The 17,320-nt window shown below is 49.4% G+C and overlaps 1 protein-coding gene across 2 annotated transcripts in view; it reads right to left on the bottom strand.

Annotated features, from left to right (window-relative positions):
• nrp1a (neuropilin 1a) overlaps window positions 1–17,320 on the bottom strand; it is a 52,908-nt gene that overhangs the window by 12,858 nt on the left and 22,730 nt on the right. For both annotated transcript variants that reach the window (XM_076138041.1, XM_076138042.1), the window contains exons 5-8: window positions 14,451–14,678; window positions 11,789–11,944; window positions 9,362–9,528; window positions 1,654–1,809 (exon numbers count right to left, since the gene is read on the bottom strand). In XM_076138041.1, the coding sequence (XP_075994156.1) occupies window positions 1,654–1,809; window positions 9,362–9,528; window positions 11,789–11,944; window positions 14,451–14,678 (707 nt within the window). The remainder of the gene's footprint in view (window positions 1–1,653; window positions 1,810–9,361; window positions 9,529–11,788; window positions 11,945–14,450; window positions 14,679–17,320) is intronic.

Here is a 17,320-nt window from a genome sequence, read left to right as displayed (position 1 = left end):
AAGAGACAGAGATGCATTAACTCTTAACAAACCCAGCCTGCGTTAGTTAAGGTCTCACTCCATTCTCTGCCTTATTAAGCTTCTATCTAAGCTAATGACACGTGAAACTGGGGAGGAGAAATTTAAATATTCACAAAGACGATGCTGTGTTATGCTTTAACATGATCTAAAAATGTTCCCCCGAGGCAAATTAAACATTAGATTGTTTGATTGCCCGTTAAAACAGTTTTCCCTGGATCTTGTTCCTGCATTAACTCTTGCACCGCATGTTGACTGACCGACCCTGCGCCTGTGAAACCTGAGGCCCGATGTTGAACACTGACAACCCCAGATTGTCTCAAGATGCCCTTCCTCTGTCCTCGTGTTGCAGATGTGGTGGAGGTTTTACTGCAGCGTCTTGTTTAAAGGTCAGAGATGTCACTGTTCTTCCCCCGAGCCTTACAAGAGTTTTACAAGCAGCGTACGAGGAGGAGGAGGAGGCCGGGCCACCCAGGAAAACATCTTCCCACAGTCCATCACGGCTCATTCTGGGTAATTAAATCACACCAGAGGCCACCTGACCCCGTGACCTCACCCGCTGAGTAGCTACGGGGCAGAGAGGAACCCAGCTGGGAGGCTCAGCGATGGATGGTTGGGTAGATAGATGAACGCTGCTCAGCTTATCTAAGATGAAGCTAACTGAGTGCTACCACGTCACCGGCAGCCATTAGTCCATGCTCCTGCCCCCCCCCCCCCTCCACTCTGTGACCCGGTCCCTGGGCAATACCTGTCAACGGTGCCACTAAGGGACCCTGCAACAAAGTCCTCCACTCTCTTAAATGTCACAGCGAGTCTCCTCTCCTGTTCCCTAACTGTAAAGTGGCTTCTTCCAGAGCTGCACTAAGGCTCCAAACTGCAGGCTCAGCATGAAGCAAATGCTCCCACTCTAAACAAAAGCACTTTCCAGAAAAAACACCAGACTGGGCTTCCACACACACACACACACACACACACACACACACACACACACACACACACAGACGCCACCTCTAAGATGCCACTTTACAGAGGAGAACATCAAGGCATCGGGCCTGTGGGCATCTGTGTGCAGCAGTGCAGACACGTGAGCCTGGACTCTCACCTTCACACACTCCTTCACACACCCCTCTACACGTCACGCAACTTGACTGGACTTCTTCTTCTGGTGCTCAGAGTGGAGAAGATGCAGCACAGATGAGCAACAGAACCTTCTCATGTTCTCCAGCTCATCATCAGTTATGGTTCTCTGGCCTGTTAAGTCGTTCACTTCCTCTCCACATTACCAGATCCAGTCTGTAATTGCATGCTGGGACACTTAAGTGCTTACAGTTGTGGGAATTCAACAATTTTGGTTTGTTTCAACCAACATGGACCAGACAACACAGCTGGCTGAATTTAGAAACTCTGTTATTCTAAGTGAACTAAATGTGGTTTCTATGAAATAGTCACTTGGCAACCAGAAGAAGTTTGACTCATTTCTAAAGCCAATCAGCATCCTGCAGGAGCTGTTTCTAATCATATTCTGTGGTTGTTGCTGCACAGCTGTTTGCCAAACTGATGCTGCTGAAGGTGGAAAGCTGAGGAACACAAGAAGCTGAGAACCTGTAGGTCAGAGAGTCTGAGTCCTCCTCCTACCTTCTGTTTGGATCCTTCCTTCAGAGTGATCCAGTCCTCTCCGTTGGAGCTCACGTCCACTTTGTAGAACTTCACGTAGTAGACCTTCCTGGTCTCCTGGGAAACGGCTCCTTGAGTACCGATGGCAGAGACGAACCGCAGGAATCCGAGGTCCACCTGGAGAAGACAAAGGAGACAAAGAGACAACTGAATAAAAGCTGCTACAATGATGTTTGTGTTCTATCTGCTGTGAGAAGGAGACACAGATATTTAATAGGTTTCTTTATAACGCTCCTGTGTTCATGGACGTTCCTGAAGGAGAGAAGCTTTCAATGGAAGGTGCTCGTTAATAATGTAGGACAAGATGAAGAGTTAAAAATATTGGGAGTCACCTCTGGGCATAAACTCATCAGACTCTACCTAGAATTTAATAAACCGCAATGAAATGATCTTCATCTGAATAAATGAGACGCAGGATGGCAACTTCATTTCCTGAGACGGCAGCCCGGGCCTTATTGGATCAAATTGAATGTTGAATAGAGCGGGTCTGCAATCACATCATCAGGATCGGCCGAGATGAGGGGGGAGAGAGAGAGAGAGGGTGAGAGAGAGAGAGAGAGAGAGAGAGAGAGGGAGAGAGAGAGAGAGAGAGAGATGCAGATTGAATATCAAAGATTTTGCCTTTAAAATATGAATGGCTTTATAAAGTAATCATGAAGTGCAGTGCATTACTGTTAGAGTCTCTCTCACACACACACACACACACACACACACACAGTTGAGAGAGAGAGAGAGAGAGAGAGAGAGAGAGAGAGAGAGAGAGAGAGAGAGAGAGAGAGAGAGAGCAGAGGCAGGAGGCTGTCAGTGTCATATGTAGACTCTATATGTTTCATATGATCTGTTTGTGTGTGTGTGTGTGTGTGTGTGTGTGTGTGTGTGTGTGTGTGTGTGTGTGTGTGTGTGTGTGTGTGTGTGTGTGCTGCTTTCAGAGCTGATGCTGAGCAGATGTACAGTCACTGCTTTGCATCAAAAGCAGTCTGTATGCCAACCAATACGTCTGTTCACTGTAATCAACACTGTCAGGGAAGTGAAGGATGAACAGACAGACAGACACACACACACACACACACACACACACACACACACACACACACACTGGCTTCTGTCTTTGAGGTAAGAATAAAAGAGTAGCAGTTAAAGTGACATGTGATCCTGTTAATGCTGCTGTCTGTTCCTCTGCGTCTCTCTGGGACGATGAGGCTTTGCTTTCTGCTCACACACACACACACACACACACACACACACACACACACACACACACACACACACACGCACACACACACATTCAGTCACCAATGCTAACAGATCAGCTTCTCCTGACCTGGGTGGAGGCTGCTTAAGTGTTCAGTCCCTTCACCCAGAACAGAGGCTGAGGCCGGGGGGCCGACGTCACTCAGACATGAAGCTGGCAGCTTTTAAAAGAATACAGGAAGGAGCACGACTCCCTCTAACAAGTGTGAACAGCCGTGTTCCACAGGCAGAGCTGATGATGTTAATGAGGAGTAATGCTGCTGCTGCTGCTGCGTGAAGACGTTACTGAGATACTGAGATACTGAGATACTGACACAGGAACCAGGGCAGGGATGAAAGACCGGGCCTTTGATGTTTGACACATGACAGGCTCAGACCCTGATGGACGCTGACCAGGCTCTCACACACACACACGCACACACACACACACACACACACACACACACACACACACACACACACACACACACACACACACACACACACACACACACACACACACACACACACACACACACACACACACACACAAATGTTGAGACCAAATCAAAGCTCAGTGGAGATCCAGCATGTTAAAGCCAGTTTGGACAGCCAACCTTATACTCCACACTTAATGACTCCAAGCAGAGAGCAGGGGGGGAGCAGCTCCATGCCACAGTGGGCTGGTGACTCCTCCTCCTCCTCCTCCTCCTCCTCCTCCTCCTCCTCCTCCTCAACTTCACATTTCACATCCAGAATTAAAAAGACATAAACAGATGGGAGAACTAAATAAAGTCTCACTGACGCCATCCTCTCTCCTTTACATGCTGAGCTCTAATTAAAGGATTTGGTCTGAATGACATTATTTTCATACAAATGTGTCAATAAAAGCCACAACAATGAATTCAGAAGTGATTCCACCCGGTTGAGAACTAAATAGTGCAGACAAACTCAGTCTGCTTGATGTTTTTGAAGCGTTTCAGCTCATAATCAACAGTGAATACCTGCAGCTTCAGTCTGGTCAAAGCCTCTACACAGCAGGCAGAGTGTGATGAGATGAGAGGAGGAACCATGATAGAGAGCGGAGGAGGAGGAGGAGGAGGGAGAGGAGGTTAGGAGGGGAGAGGAGCGAGTGTGAGGATGGGAGGGGGACAGAGGAGCGAGGGTCTACAGTGGAGGAGAGGAGAGAGGAGAGGAGAGGAGAGGAGAGGAGAGGAAGGGTCCAGATTAGATCCGTTTCACAGAGCCTGGGTAATGAGCAAAGCATGATTTATTAATGGATGCTTGTTACAGGGACGAGAGAGGGAGAAGGAGGAGGAGGAGGAGGAAGAGGCTGAGCTGAGCCTCCTCCTCGTGCTAACAGACTGAGGTTAGCTGGGTCAGGCAGAGGAGACAGGCTGGATGTAAAGCACAGTCCATTACACACCACAGAGACCACACTGAGAACAAACAGGCCCGGGTAATGATCACTGGAGGGACTTCTTATGAACCCAGAGGCCCGTAGAGTCAGAACCCACCTCAGCAAACCAAAGAACCAACTTTTAGAAACCTGAGCAAACCAAAGAACCAACGTTTAGGAATCGCAAGCTGTCCACCATCGATCCTTAACCTATGATCAACTATGGCTTGTATAACTCCTGTCCCCCGGAGGCTGAATCAGGTAGCGGCTGCTGTAATCACCGAGCTCACACGTGTCCAACATGTCCTCTGCTTCCACATCTGTACGGAGGAGTGTGTGTGTGTGTGTGTGTGTGTGTGTTCAGCTCCGTATTCTCTACACTGCTCTTTGTCCAGTAGGAGGGTGTGTTTGGAGAAATGCCCACCTGCAGACAAACGACACCACACACACTCTGGGCACGCCGGTGAGCCGTAACTCATCTCAGCATGGACACACACACACACACACACACACACACACACACACAGGACCATAAATATGCCAGAGTGGGTCAGAAATCACCCGGACTTCTCTCCATAAAGCAGCAGACTGATATGTGGGCAGGACTTCAGTGTGTCCTTGTCTCTGAGGAGTTAAATGCTGTCACACACACACACACAGCTTTGGCGTTCTCCACCTAGCTATCATGAGCAAACCTGATCAATCAATCACGCCTCTCTGATGTGAGCGCAGACGCCTCCGGTCCTTTCTCTGATTAACAAAAAGCACAGAGGCGTAGAGCGACCGGGTCGAGTCGGGGCTTGTGTGTGCAGACGTGAGGCGTACGGAGTGTGTGTGTGTGTGTGTGTGTGTGTGTGTGTGTGTGTGTGTGTGTGTGAGTGACGGGGGAATGGCAGAGAGGGTATTTATCTATATGTGTGTTCACACAAGTTTGAAGAGATAATTCAGCCAATTATTCCCAGAGCGGCTGGAGGCGTGATGGTTTGCTCTATCTGCTCTATCTGTCGCTCTGGGTTCACTCTCTCCCTGCAGGATGACTCAGAGGAGCAGCCAGGCCAGGCCACGCCGTACGTACGCGGGGTTAAAGTCTAGTCATTGTTGTGTGGATGCAGAGGGGTGACGTGTGATTTATGAGGATGAGGAGCGAGGGAGGAAGGCTCTGGAGGCTCAGGAGGCTCCGACGCTCCGACGCTCCATCTCTCCAGCGCCCGATTGACCTTATAATTGAGTTGCCAAGGAGTCGTACAGAACGATCCATAGAGCCGGGGAGAAGTTAGACCAAATGCTTTATTTTTATCTGTTTCTGTGTGTGTGTGTGTGTGTGTGTGTGTGTGTGTGTGTGGGCAGAGGAGAGGATAACTGAGCTCTCTGGGGAACAAGTCTATTCGTTTTTCCTTCCCCAAGAACAACAATAGGAGAAATGCAAAGGGGTGAGAAAGGGAAGGAGCGCTCCAGAGTCAAAGAGCAGCTGGTGGACGCAGACAGGAAGCACAACCTCCGGGCCCCCCCCATCCTCTGACGGCTCTTTGGGAATGTTTTATAGATCTCAGCGGATGGTATAGTCATAAAGATAATGGTCTGAAATCATTCCGGGCTATTAGACAGTTCTATCTGCGTACAAAACATGATTCTGATGTGTTTTGCGTGATAATGAGGTCATAACGCTTTCATAACAAGAGACAGGAAGACGCAGGGTTCCTACAACAATCTGCCCTCTCAGTTCACACACTTGTGGTTTTTGTAAGAGCTCCATTATAAAGAAAGTATAATTAGTTCCTCCTTTCATGGATCTTGTATCCTTCCAGCAGGATCTATGGGCTTCACACACACTCTGGGGAATTCATCAAAATATTCACCTGACACTTTATTCTTAGCTCTTTTGGGCCGCGTTTAAATTATGCATGTCTTCCTTACACACTCATCATCTGGGCCGGTGAGGTGGAGGAAGTCTGATGTGAGGAGGGGGCGGCCGGGGGTCTGAGAGCGCCCCGGCTGTGTACCTCACACACTTTGAAAGGTTTCCTTCCTTGTGAATCATCTTTAAACACACACACACATGAGTAATACGCTGAACGCTGTTTACGAAACCCAGTAAGGGTGAGCAGTGTGTGTCTGTCGTGTGTGTGTGTGTGTGTGTCTGCTGTGTAGTGATGACGCCTGACAGCAGGGGGGCCTCAGGTCGTTTCCTCGTCTAGGGTGCAGATGTTTGAAAATGACACTGATTACACTTAAGTTGACTTTAGCGCCTTGGGATTCTTACTCATTTCATTACATCATCATCATCATCATCATCACCGTGCCATCCGTCACTTTGTAGAGCCACTTTTGGGGCGACTGCACCGGAGTGAGTGAGGGTCTCTATCCTCTCATTGATTTTCCAATAGAGGAGGCGGCCTGGGAGCACAGACAGCAGCCATTGTTTCCACTCCTAGGGCACGACGATGATCTCACCGCCAGCCGCTCCTCCCCGCTTTCTTTAGACTTCCTCAACTGAGAAGCTGCTGTTAATTACCGCCGCATATTTTAATGACTCATCACTTTGCCTGGCACAGGGACGGCGGCGGCGGAGATGCAGACGATGACAACGAAGGAGAGGCGCTGCTTCAAATCAGTGAACCTGAGGTAATCGTAAGCACGGGCGCAGAGAAAAGGAAAACAGGATCTGATGGGAGACTCGGCGTTCCGGCTGGGGGTTTAGATAAACAGTGCGGAGGCCAGGGGAGCGTTTTCATCCAGGAAGTCTACAATTAGTGGTCATTAGTGGCTGATCAAGCAGGGGAACTTGACCTGTTATCTTTGATAAATGACCCACAGGTTTCACTGCGCTGTTTTCCTTAGCATGTAGCAGATCCGTGTGAGTGTCTTGTGTAAACACTGATAGGCTTCTCATGTTCGGTTCTTTCATCAGGCAAGAGGATGAAAGATTAAAGGCACAGCTTTGACTCCAGAGCAGCTTTAGTTATTAAACTATTTAGGCTACACAGATGATCACAGATGGATCCTACAGGGTTTAATAAGTTCATAAGGATCAATCTAAAGGAGAATCTGTGTTTGGTATGTTGTCATTATGTGATGTTCAGCACAGAGGCTTTCAGGTATCGATTGTTGGTTTTTCCTCCAAGATAAAGTGAATTATTCATGAAGTGTGTGTGTGTGTGTGTGTGTGTGTGATTAGTGTCAGCTTTCTGTCAGACCACTCCTGCTCTTTTACTGCCCCGTTCAGACGCTGCGGTGACGCTGGGCGGCCATCAGATCCTCTCTCTCTGTCATCATACGTGACTCCGGTCGTTCCACACGGCCTCAGCATCTTTAGGAGACTTCCCTCTCAGGGTCACTCAGGACCTGGGACCTGGGCCCTCCTCTCTGAGACCCAGATGTGTGGAGCAGATGCAGGTATTTCCTCTGCGGTGTATTAATGCATCACTCCAGTTTTCCTATACCAGTCTGAGTGTCAGGATCAGGCTCAACCTGCTGCCTAGACTCCAGTTCCACAGACAGACAGAGGTGGAATGTGCGCAAATCTCCCTCTACCTTCATGCGGGTGAGAAACAAGGAGAAGGAGAGAAGAGAGGAGAGACGACGTACAAAGACGGACAGAGACGGAGACGCAGAGGGGCAGAGGGGCAGCGACAGGGAGACAGATTCAAAAGGAACAAAGACAAATGAGACGTAGGAGGCCTGTTCTGAAGGATTATCGCCTCTTTTTTTACTCTCTCCTCCAGCCGCCGACCCCTCAGAGGACGTCTGTCTATCTCCATGTGTGTACAAAGGCCTGATTAATGACCCGGCTCACCCGGCACTCAATGCCGAGGCTTCACCACACCGATCTAATTAATCAGAGAGGAGCGGCCCAGACTGTAGGGTTCTGCCCCCTTCTCCCCTCCGTGCATTAGAATGAGGCGGCGTGACAAATCTGGATTACGCTCAGCAGAAAAGAGGGAAGACGGAACGAAAGAAAAGTGCCCAGGAAATCAAAAAGGCCACAGCTGTCATGAATAATTAACCTATCTGCATCCAAACGCAATAAAATATACAATCAAAGTATTACTATGCATGTGACGGCATGTAGAGTTGATTTGCTCTGAGGGCTGGTGGAGCTGCAGAGGAGGAGGAAGAGGAGGAGGAGGAAGAGGAGGAGGAATCAGGACCTCCATTCTTTCATAACACTTGAGCTGATTGGTCTTCTGCTCAGCCTTCAGATATCTGTGCTGCCTCTCCTAACACACACATCCGAACGGAAACAATAGAATTTAGCCGATTTAACGCAACGAGATGGTCTGAGTAGCAGAACAGGCTGAAGAGTTACGGGTAAAGGAGGTCCGTGTTTCTTCCCCCTCCACTCAGACTCATGCTGGGTCGCTCTGCGGGGCGATATGGGCCCGGCCAGGTCCAGCCGTTCACCCGCAACCAGCCCAGAGCCAAATCATACGGCCGTGAGCACAGAGGGGGGAACACATGCACGCCACACACACACACACGCTCACACACACGCTCACACACTGATTAAATTAGTCTGAAGGAGCAACAGGGGCCCTCAGGACAATATTTTCATTGCCATAATAAAGGAAAAGCTTGCTTATGGCGCTCTCCAAGCAAATATTTGGCTTTGGGTCAGCTCTATTATTCATCCCCAGAGGAAAACGCCGGGGCCAAACATTTCAGCGATGAAGTAAAGAGTGTAGAAAAACAGCAGAAGAAGAAAAACAGTCTGGGCATTTACAAGGCCTGAAGGCTTTGGGTTAATAAATCAACCAAAGTCCAACTGCATCGAGGTAATATGGTGGTTGAGCCTCTGGGTGTGTGTGTGTGTGTGTGTGTGTGTGTGTGTGCGTGTGTGTGTGTGTGTGTGGGGGGGGGTGAACTGTGATTTGTCCTCGAATGGGGACAGCAGGACTAAATCCTTCATCCTTCCACATAAAGTTCCTGTGGCAGGTGATGATCGCTTCTTGCCGATAAGCCGACGGAGTACATGATGTGAGGGCGCTTGTTTGTGTGTGTGTGTGTGTGTGTGTGTGTGTGTGTGTGTGTGTGATCTTGTACCTGTATCCACTCCTTGTTGGTGTCCTCTGCCGGTGTCCAGGCGTTTTCGTAGTAGTTGAGTCTGGAGCGCTCCCGAGACCAGCTGGGATTGTACTGGGACGAGGCTACGATCTGGTCAGACGTGATCTCTCCCGATTCCATTCCCAGAGGGTCGTTACAGTCGAAGTCTATGAGGGCAAACATGGAGGAACGAGGGAAAGAGAGAGAGATTAAAAGATGGTTTAGCTTCAACCCAGCAGCATGTTGACCAGCATGTGGTCTACATGTCGGAGCCCGTCTCTGGGGAGAAGGATGAGGTGGCCAGGGGATCAAACGGCATTCTGGGTACTTATTAACCAAAGTACAATACAAGTGTTGTACATTACGATGTAAACCTGTCTAAGTGGACTCAACAGTAACTCTGACTCCCTCTGTCCCCCTCAGTTCATCTTTCTCCCTCTCTCCCCCCTGCTGTGAGGCCTCTGAAGGGACTTTAATGTGTTTAGTCTCTGTTTCTGAGGCACTACATCACACTTAACGGCCCCAGCAGCCAGAGGACGGTGGCGGCTGCCTTTGTTTGCGACGACACGGGACGGGGTCGTGGTTTGGAGACATTCTCAGCTCGGTGGACGGAGACGTGGCAGGGTCGGCTGAGGGTCAACTCCCCCCCGTGACCCCTGCAGGTCAGACAGGCTGACCCCACTGAGGACGGAGCTACAGCCATGGCTGGAACCAAAGATATGAGGAAGATGAAGGCTTGATCCTTTGACCGGGATAGGAGTGATATAATATCACCATGACAACCTTCACAGGGTCATGTGGACACGTCTTGTTTCCTTGGTACACTCCTTCAGTGGCGGTCAAAGCTCCTCCACAGTGGTCAGTGTGACTCCTTCACGCTTCCTAATCCACCCCGTGACCCAAACACACACCCACCCTCCTGCTTGTGTGGACACACTCACACACACACTCCGAAGGGCAAAGCAGAGTGTGGAGCTGCTTGTGTGTCTGCTGCCTATACGTTAACACAGATGGCCTCTCCATCTGCCACACAGCTCACACACCTCCGTCTCCCTGTCACCGTGCGTGTGTGTGTGTGTGTTGTGCTTTAGAGTGTGTATGGCCGAAGCATACTGTATGTGCCGACGCATACGCGCCTCAGCGGGGGCCTGAGGAATCTGTCTGCCACCTTCAGACTGTCAGACCTCTTCACACACTCTCCCACTCAGGCCCGCATCATATAGATTACACAACCGGGTCAGGACGGGCGACATCATAAGGAGGCGCTCGTTTGCAGCATGGGGGTTAGAGATGAGATCAGAATAACAAAAGACAAGGCCCTCGCCTCTTCAAAGGCTTATCAGCACCTTCAGCCTGAGTCCACATTCATCTGGACCCTTTGTGGATTAAAACATAAAGGGATTAGAAATGACTTCTACAGTGGAACAAGTCTGGAACAGGAGGGAGGACGTTTGGGGAATGTTTCTGTTTCTGTGTGTGTGTGTGTGTGTGTGTGTCGGTGATGTAAGACAAAGAAACTAAAGTAAGTAAAGATGATTCATCGTCTGTGTGTGTGTGTGTGTGTGTGTGTGTGTGGCTTAATCTGACTGTAGATCTGGGATTTAAAGTAACACCAACAGCCTCTGGGTTGATTTTGGTGGGGAAGGAGTAGAGGGTCATTGCGTGTGTTTGTGTGTGTGTGTGTGTGTGCGTGTGTGTGTGTGCGTGGCACCATGCAACCTTGCCCATGTGGAAGAAAATAATCCTTTTGGAAATGATTAGTATATTTGCTGAATGCCGTCCAAGCCTGGCTCTGTGTGTGTGTGTGTGTGTGTGTGTGTGTGTCAGGGGTGGTCTTGCCTGTGGACAGATTTATGACTCAGACCACTGCTCGTCTTCTTTAATGAAATGTTTAGTTGGAGCGTTTCTCAAAATGAGGTCAGGGGGTCGACCTCCATGACAACAATGCAGCACGTAAAGGCCCTGAGGGCGTATGTGTTTGTTTTTGCATGTGTGTGTGTGTGTGTGTGTGTGTGTGTGTGAAGGCTGCCCTTGTTGTGTAAGTCTTGTAAACCATGGGAGACGGTCTGGCACCCAACAATTACCAAATAATGAAGCAGGAAGTGTTTATTTTATGACTCTTAAACAGTTAAATTCATGGGAATGTGGCATAATAACGGCGAGTGTAAGTGCTTGTTACTCACGCTGCATTCAAGTGGTGTGGGAAATAGAAACAGAAAACATCAAATTTGCAATGGAATGGCTGACGAAGGCGTATTCACGTCATTAAGTCAAGACTCTTCACGCTGCAGCAGGGAAACATAACTCACATCTATAGATTCTACTTCTTTGGTGTGTGTGTTTGCTCTTACACACTTCTACCTCTGCCCTCTCCTGTCTCCAAGCATTTGGATTCTACATCCCTATCTTGTCTTGATGCCAGCGTACCTTCAGGAACCGTCCTCTCGATGACGGTGAAGTTGGCAGAGAAGCCTTCCTTGGCGATGGCGCTGTCGGTGTTGATTGTCAGAGCCAGGATGCCGGTGTAGGAGATGATCCGGCCCGGCGTGTTCTGTCCACAGTACCGCCCCACGTACGGACCCACTGGCAGGACGGAGACAGAGAGGACACAGGACACACATTGTTACTCAGGTTGCACACATGTTTAAGTGTGTGTTTGCTTGTTTGCGGCGGTCACACACAGATCTAAACAGCCGTCAGCCCTCCGCCCCCCCGCCGAGGTGAGAAAGCTGGACGCCGGCTGCATTTTTGTGAGGGTTTTCACAAGCCGACCTCATAACGAGGCGTGAGAAACAGACGGGACGCGCCGTGTCGGGGAGAGGCTCTGCGGTGTGTGTGCAGGTCACGCTCTCTGACTGTTTACGGGCCGTAAATTCCTCAACCGACCCCACCTTCCCCCTCTTCCCTCCTTCCTGCCTTCCTGTGCCCAGCTGAAGTTGAGCCGGGGCAAACACGGCCACAGCCCAGTGAGCTTAGAGAAGGAGGGCAAACAGAGAGGACACTGGGTAGAGACATTCCTGCACATGTTCAAAAGACGAGGGGCAATAAACGGAAATGGGGCATGTTCCACTGAGCAAAGTGAATGAACAATGGAATGGAAAAATGGGAGGTGAGGAAGATGGAGGGAGAGCGGGAGAACGAACGACCTTGCTCTGTCTCTGCGCTCTGTGTGTGTGTGTGTGTGTGTGTGTGTGTGCTGTGATCCGGGGCTTTGCACATTTGTCCGTGTGCAGAAGTCAAGTATGTACAGAGACCTGCAGATTATCTGTGATTAGTGAAGCTGTGATCAGTGGTGAATGACACCCAATCACACACACACACACACACACACAGCTTAGAGCCACAGGCATACATGAAAGGCAGAGGGTAGGCTACAGAGTTTGGGAGGGAGGGGAGGAGGAGGGGGTAATGATACAGATCAAGCTTCATAACCCCGCGTCCTTGCCTCAGGTCGGGGATGAACAAAGAAAGCAACGCACAAGATTTCCTGTAAGACTCCCCGGTGCTGTGAACACTTAAAGAACCTCAGTCTGAACTCTGTGTCCTGCCTGACTCTTGTTTGCTGAAAAGGGAGCGGAGAGAAGAAGAAGCTCGCTCAGAGAGAGTGAGAAACAGGGGACGCGCGACTCCCGCCGAGCCTCACGGAAGCCGGCGTTCGCCCAGACATCTCCCAGCTCTGCGGACGCCAGCGGTTCACACGCCTCCAGCCGGTCTGTGCTAATGCACTATCGATCCAGCAGGCGCCACAGGTAGTTACTTGGCAAAAGCCGACACGGTTTCTTCCTCCGGCCGCCTGCCTGTACAAGGCGCTCTGTCACACACAACAACACTTAAACGGTGTGACGCCGTGTCGGTCCAAAGTGGTTCTGCTGCTCCGGTTTCATATTCTTTTTAAAATCCAAACACACAGCTCTGTGAAACTGGAACATCTCTCTGAATCTTAAGAGCAAAGTGTGATTCTTTGCTGTTAACATTCAGAGGAAGTGATACCTTTGACAAAGCCTGAGGTCGTGTCTGTGTGTGTGTCTGTGTGTGTGTGTGTTTTGTGCCAAAGCACGAGTGCAGTCACGTTAAAATATGCATAAGAAGAAGAAGAAGAAGGTGATAATAATGTGACACATTCTTGGCTCTTGTGGCCTTTGCAGGTATTCTTAATCAAGACAGTTCTTGTAAATTAACACGCTCCACCTTCTGAGGGAAGAGCAGAGGAGTGATTTATGGAAATACTCCCACCTGTCGGCTCAGATCTGTGTAAGCTACAACAATGTTACACTCAACGGAAAATGCTTAATACACTGAATCCTGCTCTGTAATATTCCTTTGGTGTCGGCTCCACAGATGGATGAGAGCGCTTTCATCTTGTTTACACCCTCTGTGATGAAGCAGCCAGGGAAAGAAGTCTAAACTGAGCCGAGCCTCGGATTATAGAAGCTTTGTCTCCATCATGTTGATCTTTACATGAATATGAGACTGAGATTTGAAGGCAATATTGCTTTTTTTTGTCTCTCGGCTCTCTTAAAAGAACGAACCTACTTCAATAAAAAGTCCAGATTTGTTTCATTTGGGAGGGATTAGATCTGATTGTGCTCTTAACACCACAGGGGGGCAGAGGGGCAAACACTGAGAAGATTAGCTCTGTAAATACAAAACAGACAGGCGTCAACATCTGCTCTGACACAAAGCTCCCAGTGATAAGTGAGAAGAAGAAGAAGAAGAAGAAGAAGAAGAAGAAGGAAGGAAGGGGCGGGAGTCTCTCTGCAATCAGAAATGGCTTGGCACGGAGCGCAGGAGTTATGTTTGGAGACGGAGCGCTGGATCGCAGCCATGCGGCCCACTGGCCTCTGGCAAAAGCATCTGAAATTGAAACGCAGCACTTTGCACCTTCCAACCTCTTCCTCCTGCAAGCGGCTCGGATAACAAAGGGAGCCGAACATCGTGAGCGGGTGTTAATAACTTGCCTCGGTGTGTGAGAAGAAGAAACACGAGTGATCGCTCAAAAGGAAGGTGGACTGGACTTCCACTTCAGTTAGATCTACTTAGACCCAACTATGCTATCTTGGTTCAAATCCCCAAACCCCTCCTTGCTCACCTCCAGGGAAGCCGTCCCAGATCTCAAGCCGGTCGTACCGGCAGAACACGCCGGTGGGGGGCGTCGTGTCGGGCTCCAGCTCGAAGCTCTCAAACTCCAAAATGATCTCGGACATCTTAGGGGCAAAGATCATGAAGGTGCAGTCCAGGTTGTTGGGGTACTTCTCTGGGAAACCAGGGGACTTGATGACTCCGCTGTTGGAGGTGAAGTTCCTGGAGCATTCGGGACCTGCGAGGAGGAAGAAGGAGCAAAATGAGATGAAGAGTTAGTAAACAAAGTGTGGGGAAGGTTGTTTGCTCTCTCCTCCAGCTGCTCTGCTGAGCGGAGCAGAGTTTATGATCCAGAGACAAGAGGCCACCTTCATATCAGTACAGGTCACTCCAGGCTTCATCTGGGCCTCAACTCTGCTGTATTTGGCTCCTGATCTTTCATTCCCTTCTGCTCACAAGTGCTACACTCCTTTATTGTGAGTGTGTGTGTGTGTGTGTGTGTGTGTTCTCTTCTGGAACATCTGGTCTGAGACTGTAAACATTAGTGAAAGGACTCAATCACCAGAATGGGAGTCTGGGATCGATGAATAAACAGCTTGATTCACATCGCAACAATCACCTGATACGCACCGACGCACACACACACACACACACACACACTCCATCATCTAACCATGTCTGTGAAACATATGAGAGGTGCTCAGGCAAAATTACAGCGTCAGTGGTGAAAGGCGAGGGGCAGTGACTGTGCATACATCAAGACGCACACACACACACACACATTTACAAGCAAGAAAGTCAAAATATTTATCCACAGCTCCCCAGGGAGCCGGCTCTCAGCTAATCAGGAGTGTTAACACATTTACCATGTTGGTCGCTTCTCAAAACAAGATTATGATTCAGCAATGAGTGACACTTGACAGGAAGCACACACACACACACGCACACACGCACGCACGCACGCGCGCACGCACGCACACAGACAGACAGACAGACAGACAGACAGACAGACAGACAGACAGATACACACAGACACACAGACACACACACACACACACCCACACAAACAGAGTTCTGCTGCATCCAATGCCATTATTTGGATCCATTAGTGGCAGAAATGTGCCCAGGATGTCATTTTCCCGCTGGTTTGACAGCCGGGGTAATTGGCACAGATCGGTCGATCAAAACCAAAATTGCGTTAACTCTTAATGCTACAGGGCCTCTGTGTTGCAGCCATTGTAACTTGTGAATGTGGCAAACTGCATTTTCCACTGTCAGGCATCTTGCTGGGCCCCTAATTCCACACCATCAGGCCCACTTCAGCCTGTCTGCCAGAGGAGAGAGTGAGGGGAGAGAGAGCCAGAGCGCCGTGTTGATTTCCTTTCTTCCCCGCGTTGAAAGGCACAAAGTGCAGCATTTTGACTCTAAAGAGAGTTGACATTTGGTGTAACGGCTAAAATGTGGCTTTGGAGAACAGTGGCCAACGTTAATTTCACAGCTTCTCCTTGTATTTCCCGGCTCGAGAGCGGAGGTTTGGTGGAGAGAGAGAGCGTGCTGGAGGCTGCGGTGCTGCACGTGTTCCTGCCATGCTCGGGATAAATGTCAGACAGTTTTGGAAAAGCGACAGAGGCTTGATGTTTTATTTGAAAGAGGCGCCTGTGATTTTCAAGTGCAGCAGAAAAGTTGGACTAAGAGTGGACTAAGAGTGGACTAAGAGTGGACTAAGAGTGGACTAAGAGTGGACTAAGAGTGGAATAAGAGTGGACTAAGAGTGGACTAAGAGTGGACTAAGAGTGGAATAAGAGTGGACTAAGAGTGGACTAAGAGTGGACTAAGAGTGGAATAAGAGTGGACTAAGAGTGGACTAAGAGTGGACTAAGAGTGGAATAAGAGTGGACTAAGAGTGGACTAAGAGTGGACTAAGAGTGGACTAAAGGTGGAATAAGGGTGGACTAAAGGTGGACTTAAGTGCAATTCAGGTCAATTCAGGAGCTTCCTGTGTAAATCGCTCACTTCCTCCCTCACCATCAGTCTCATCTCAGCTCAGCAGTTGACCAGTAGCACATTTGGCTTTTGAACTTTCTGAAAACTTGAAGACTTCAGGTAATAAACCAGCTCTGTAAAGTAAAGCATGGTGTCTGACTGACCTGGTGCAAGGTTTTCCACTTTTGTTTCTTTGTTAGTTTCATAACTCAAGGCCACTTACACAATAAGTCTTCTACTCTTCTGTGTACTTCTGCCTTGAGCACAGCTGAGGCTTATCCAAGGACAGACTCCACCATTGTCCGCTCGTTCCACCCTGAGAGTCGGACAGTGTGGCACGAGCCGACAGAGCGCTGGGGTCGTTCCATCCACTCACCTCTCTCTGCTCGGGTGTATCGCTGACATCTATCCGGTTTAGTTTACCGTGTTGTGTGTGAGGAGGCATCTGTGTTGACAAGGTGCTTCTACACACACACAAACACACACACACGCCTTTGTCAGCCAAGTTGGGACTCCCTTATCCTCTCTTATTCTGTTTCTTGTTTGTTAATCTCCTCAATGGTGAGAACTCTAGACATTTCAATGGAGGAAGGAAAGGAATAGAAACTTAAAGTGCAGTTTGAAGTTTGAGCTCTCAGGGCAAGTGGTTGTGTGTCATTAGAGGCCGTGTCCAAGTCAAGTCTCCAAGGTCTAGGGTCTGCGATTGTGATCGATGTTGAAGCTACACATATTTAGGTCAGCTGCATGAAGGAGTGCACTTTAACCACGCTCCCTAACTGTGATGGGAAACCATGTCCCTGCTTTCACACACTTTCCCTTCTCGCACTGACAATGACCGGTGTGAAGCCTCTACACGGAAACACACTCACGCCTGTCACTCCGCTTCATCGCACAGCG

Source organism: Genypterus blacodes, unplaced genomic scaffold (assembly GCF_046128005.1).
Source record: "Genypterus blacodes isolate CSIRO-AG114 ecotype Tasmania unplaced genomic scaffold, CSIRO-AGI_Gbla_v1 ptg000348l_1, whole genome shotgun sequence".
Lineage (NCBI taxonomy): Eukaryota > Metazoa > Chordata > Actinopteri > Ophidiiformes > Ophidiidae > Genypterus > Genypterus blacodes.
The sequence above is the reverse complement of the archived record's forward strand: the minus strand, read 5'-3'. Positions and strand labels throughout refer to the sequence as shown.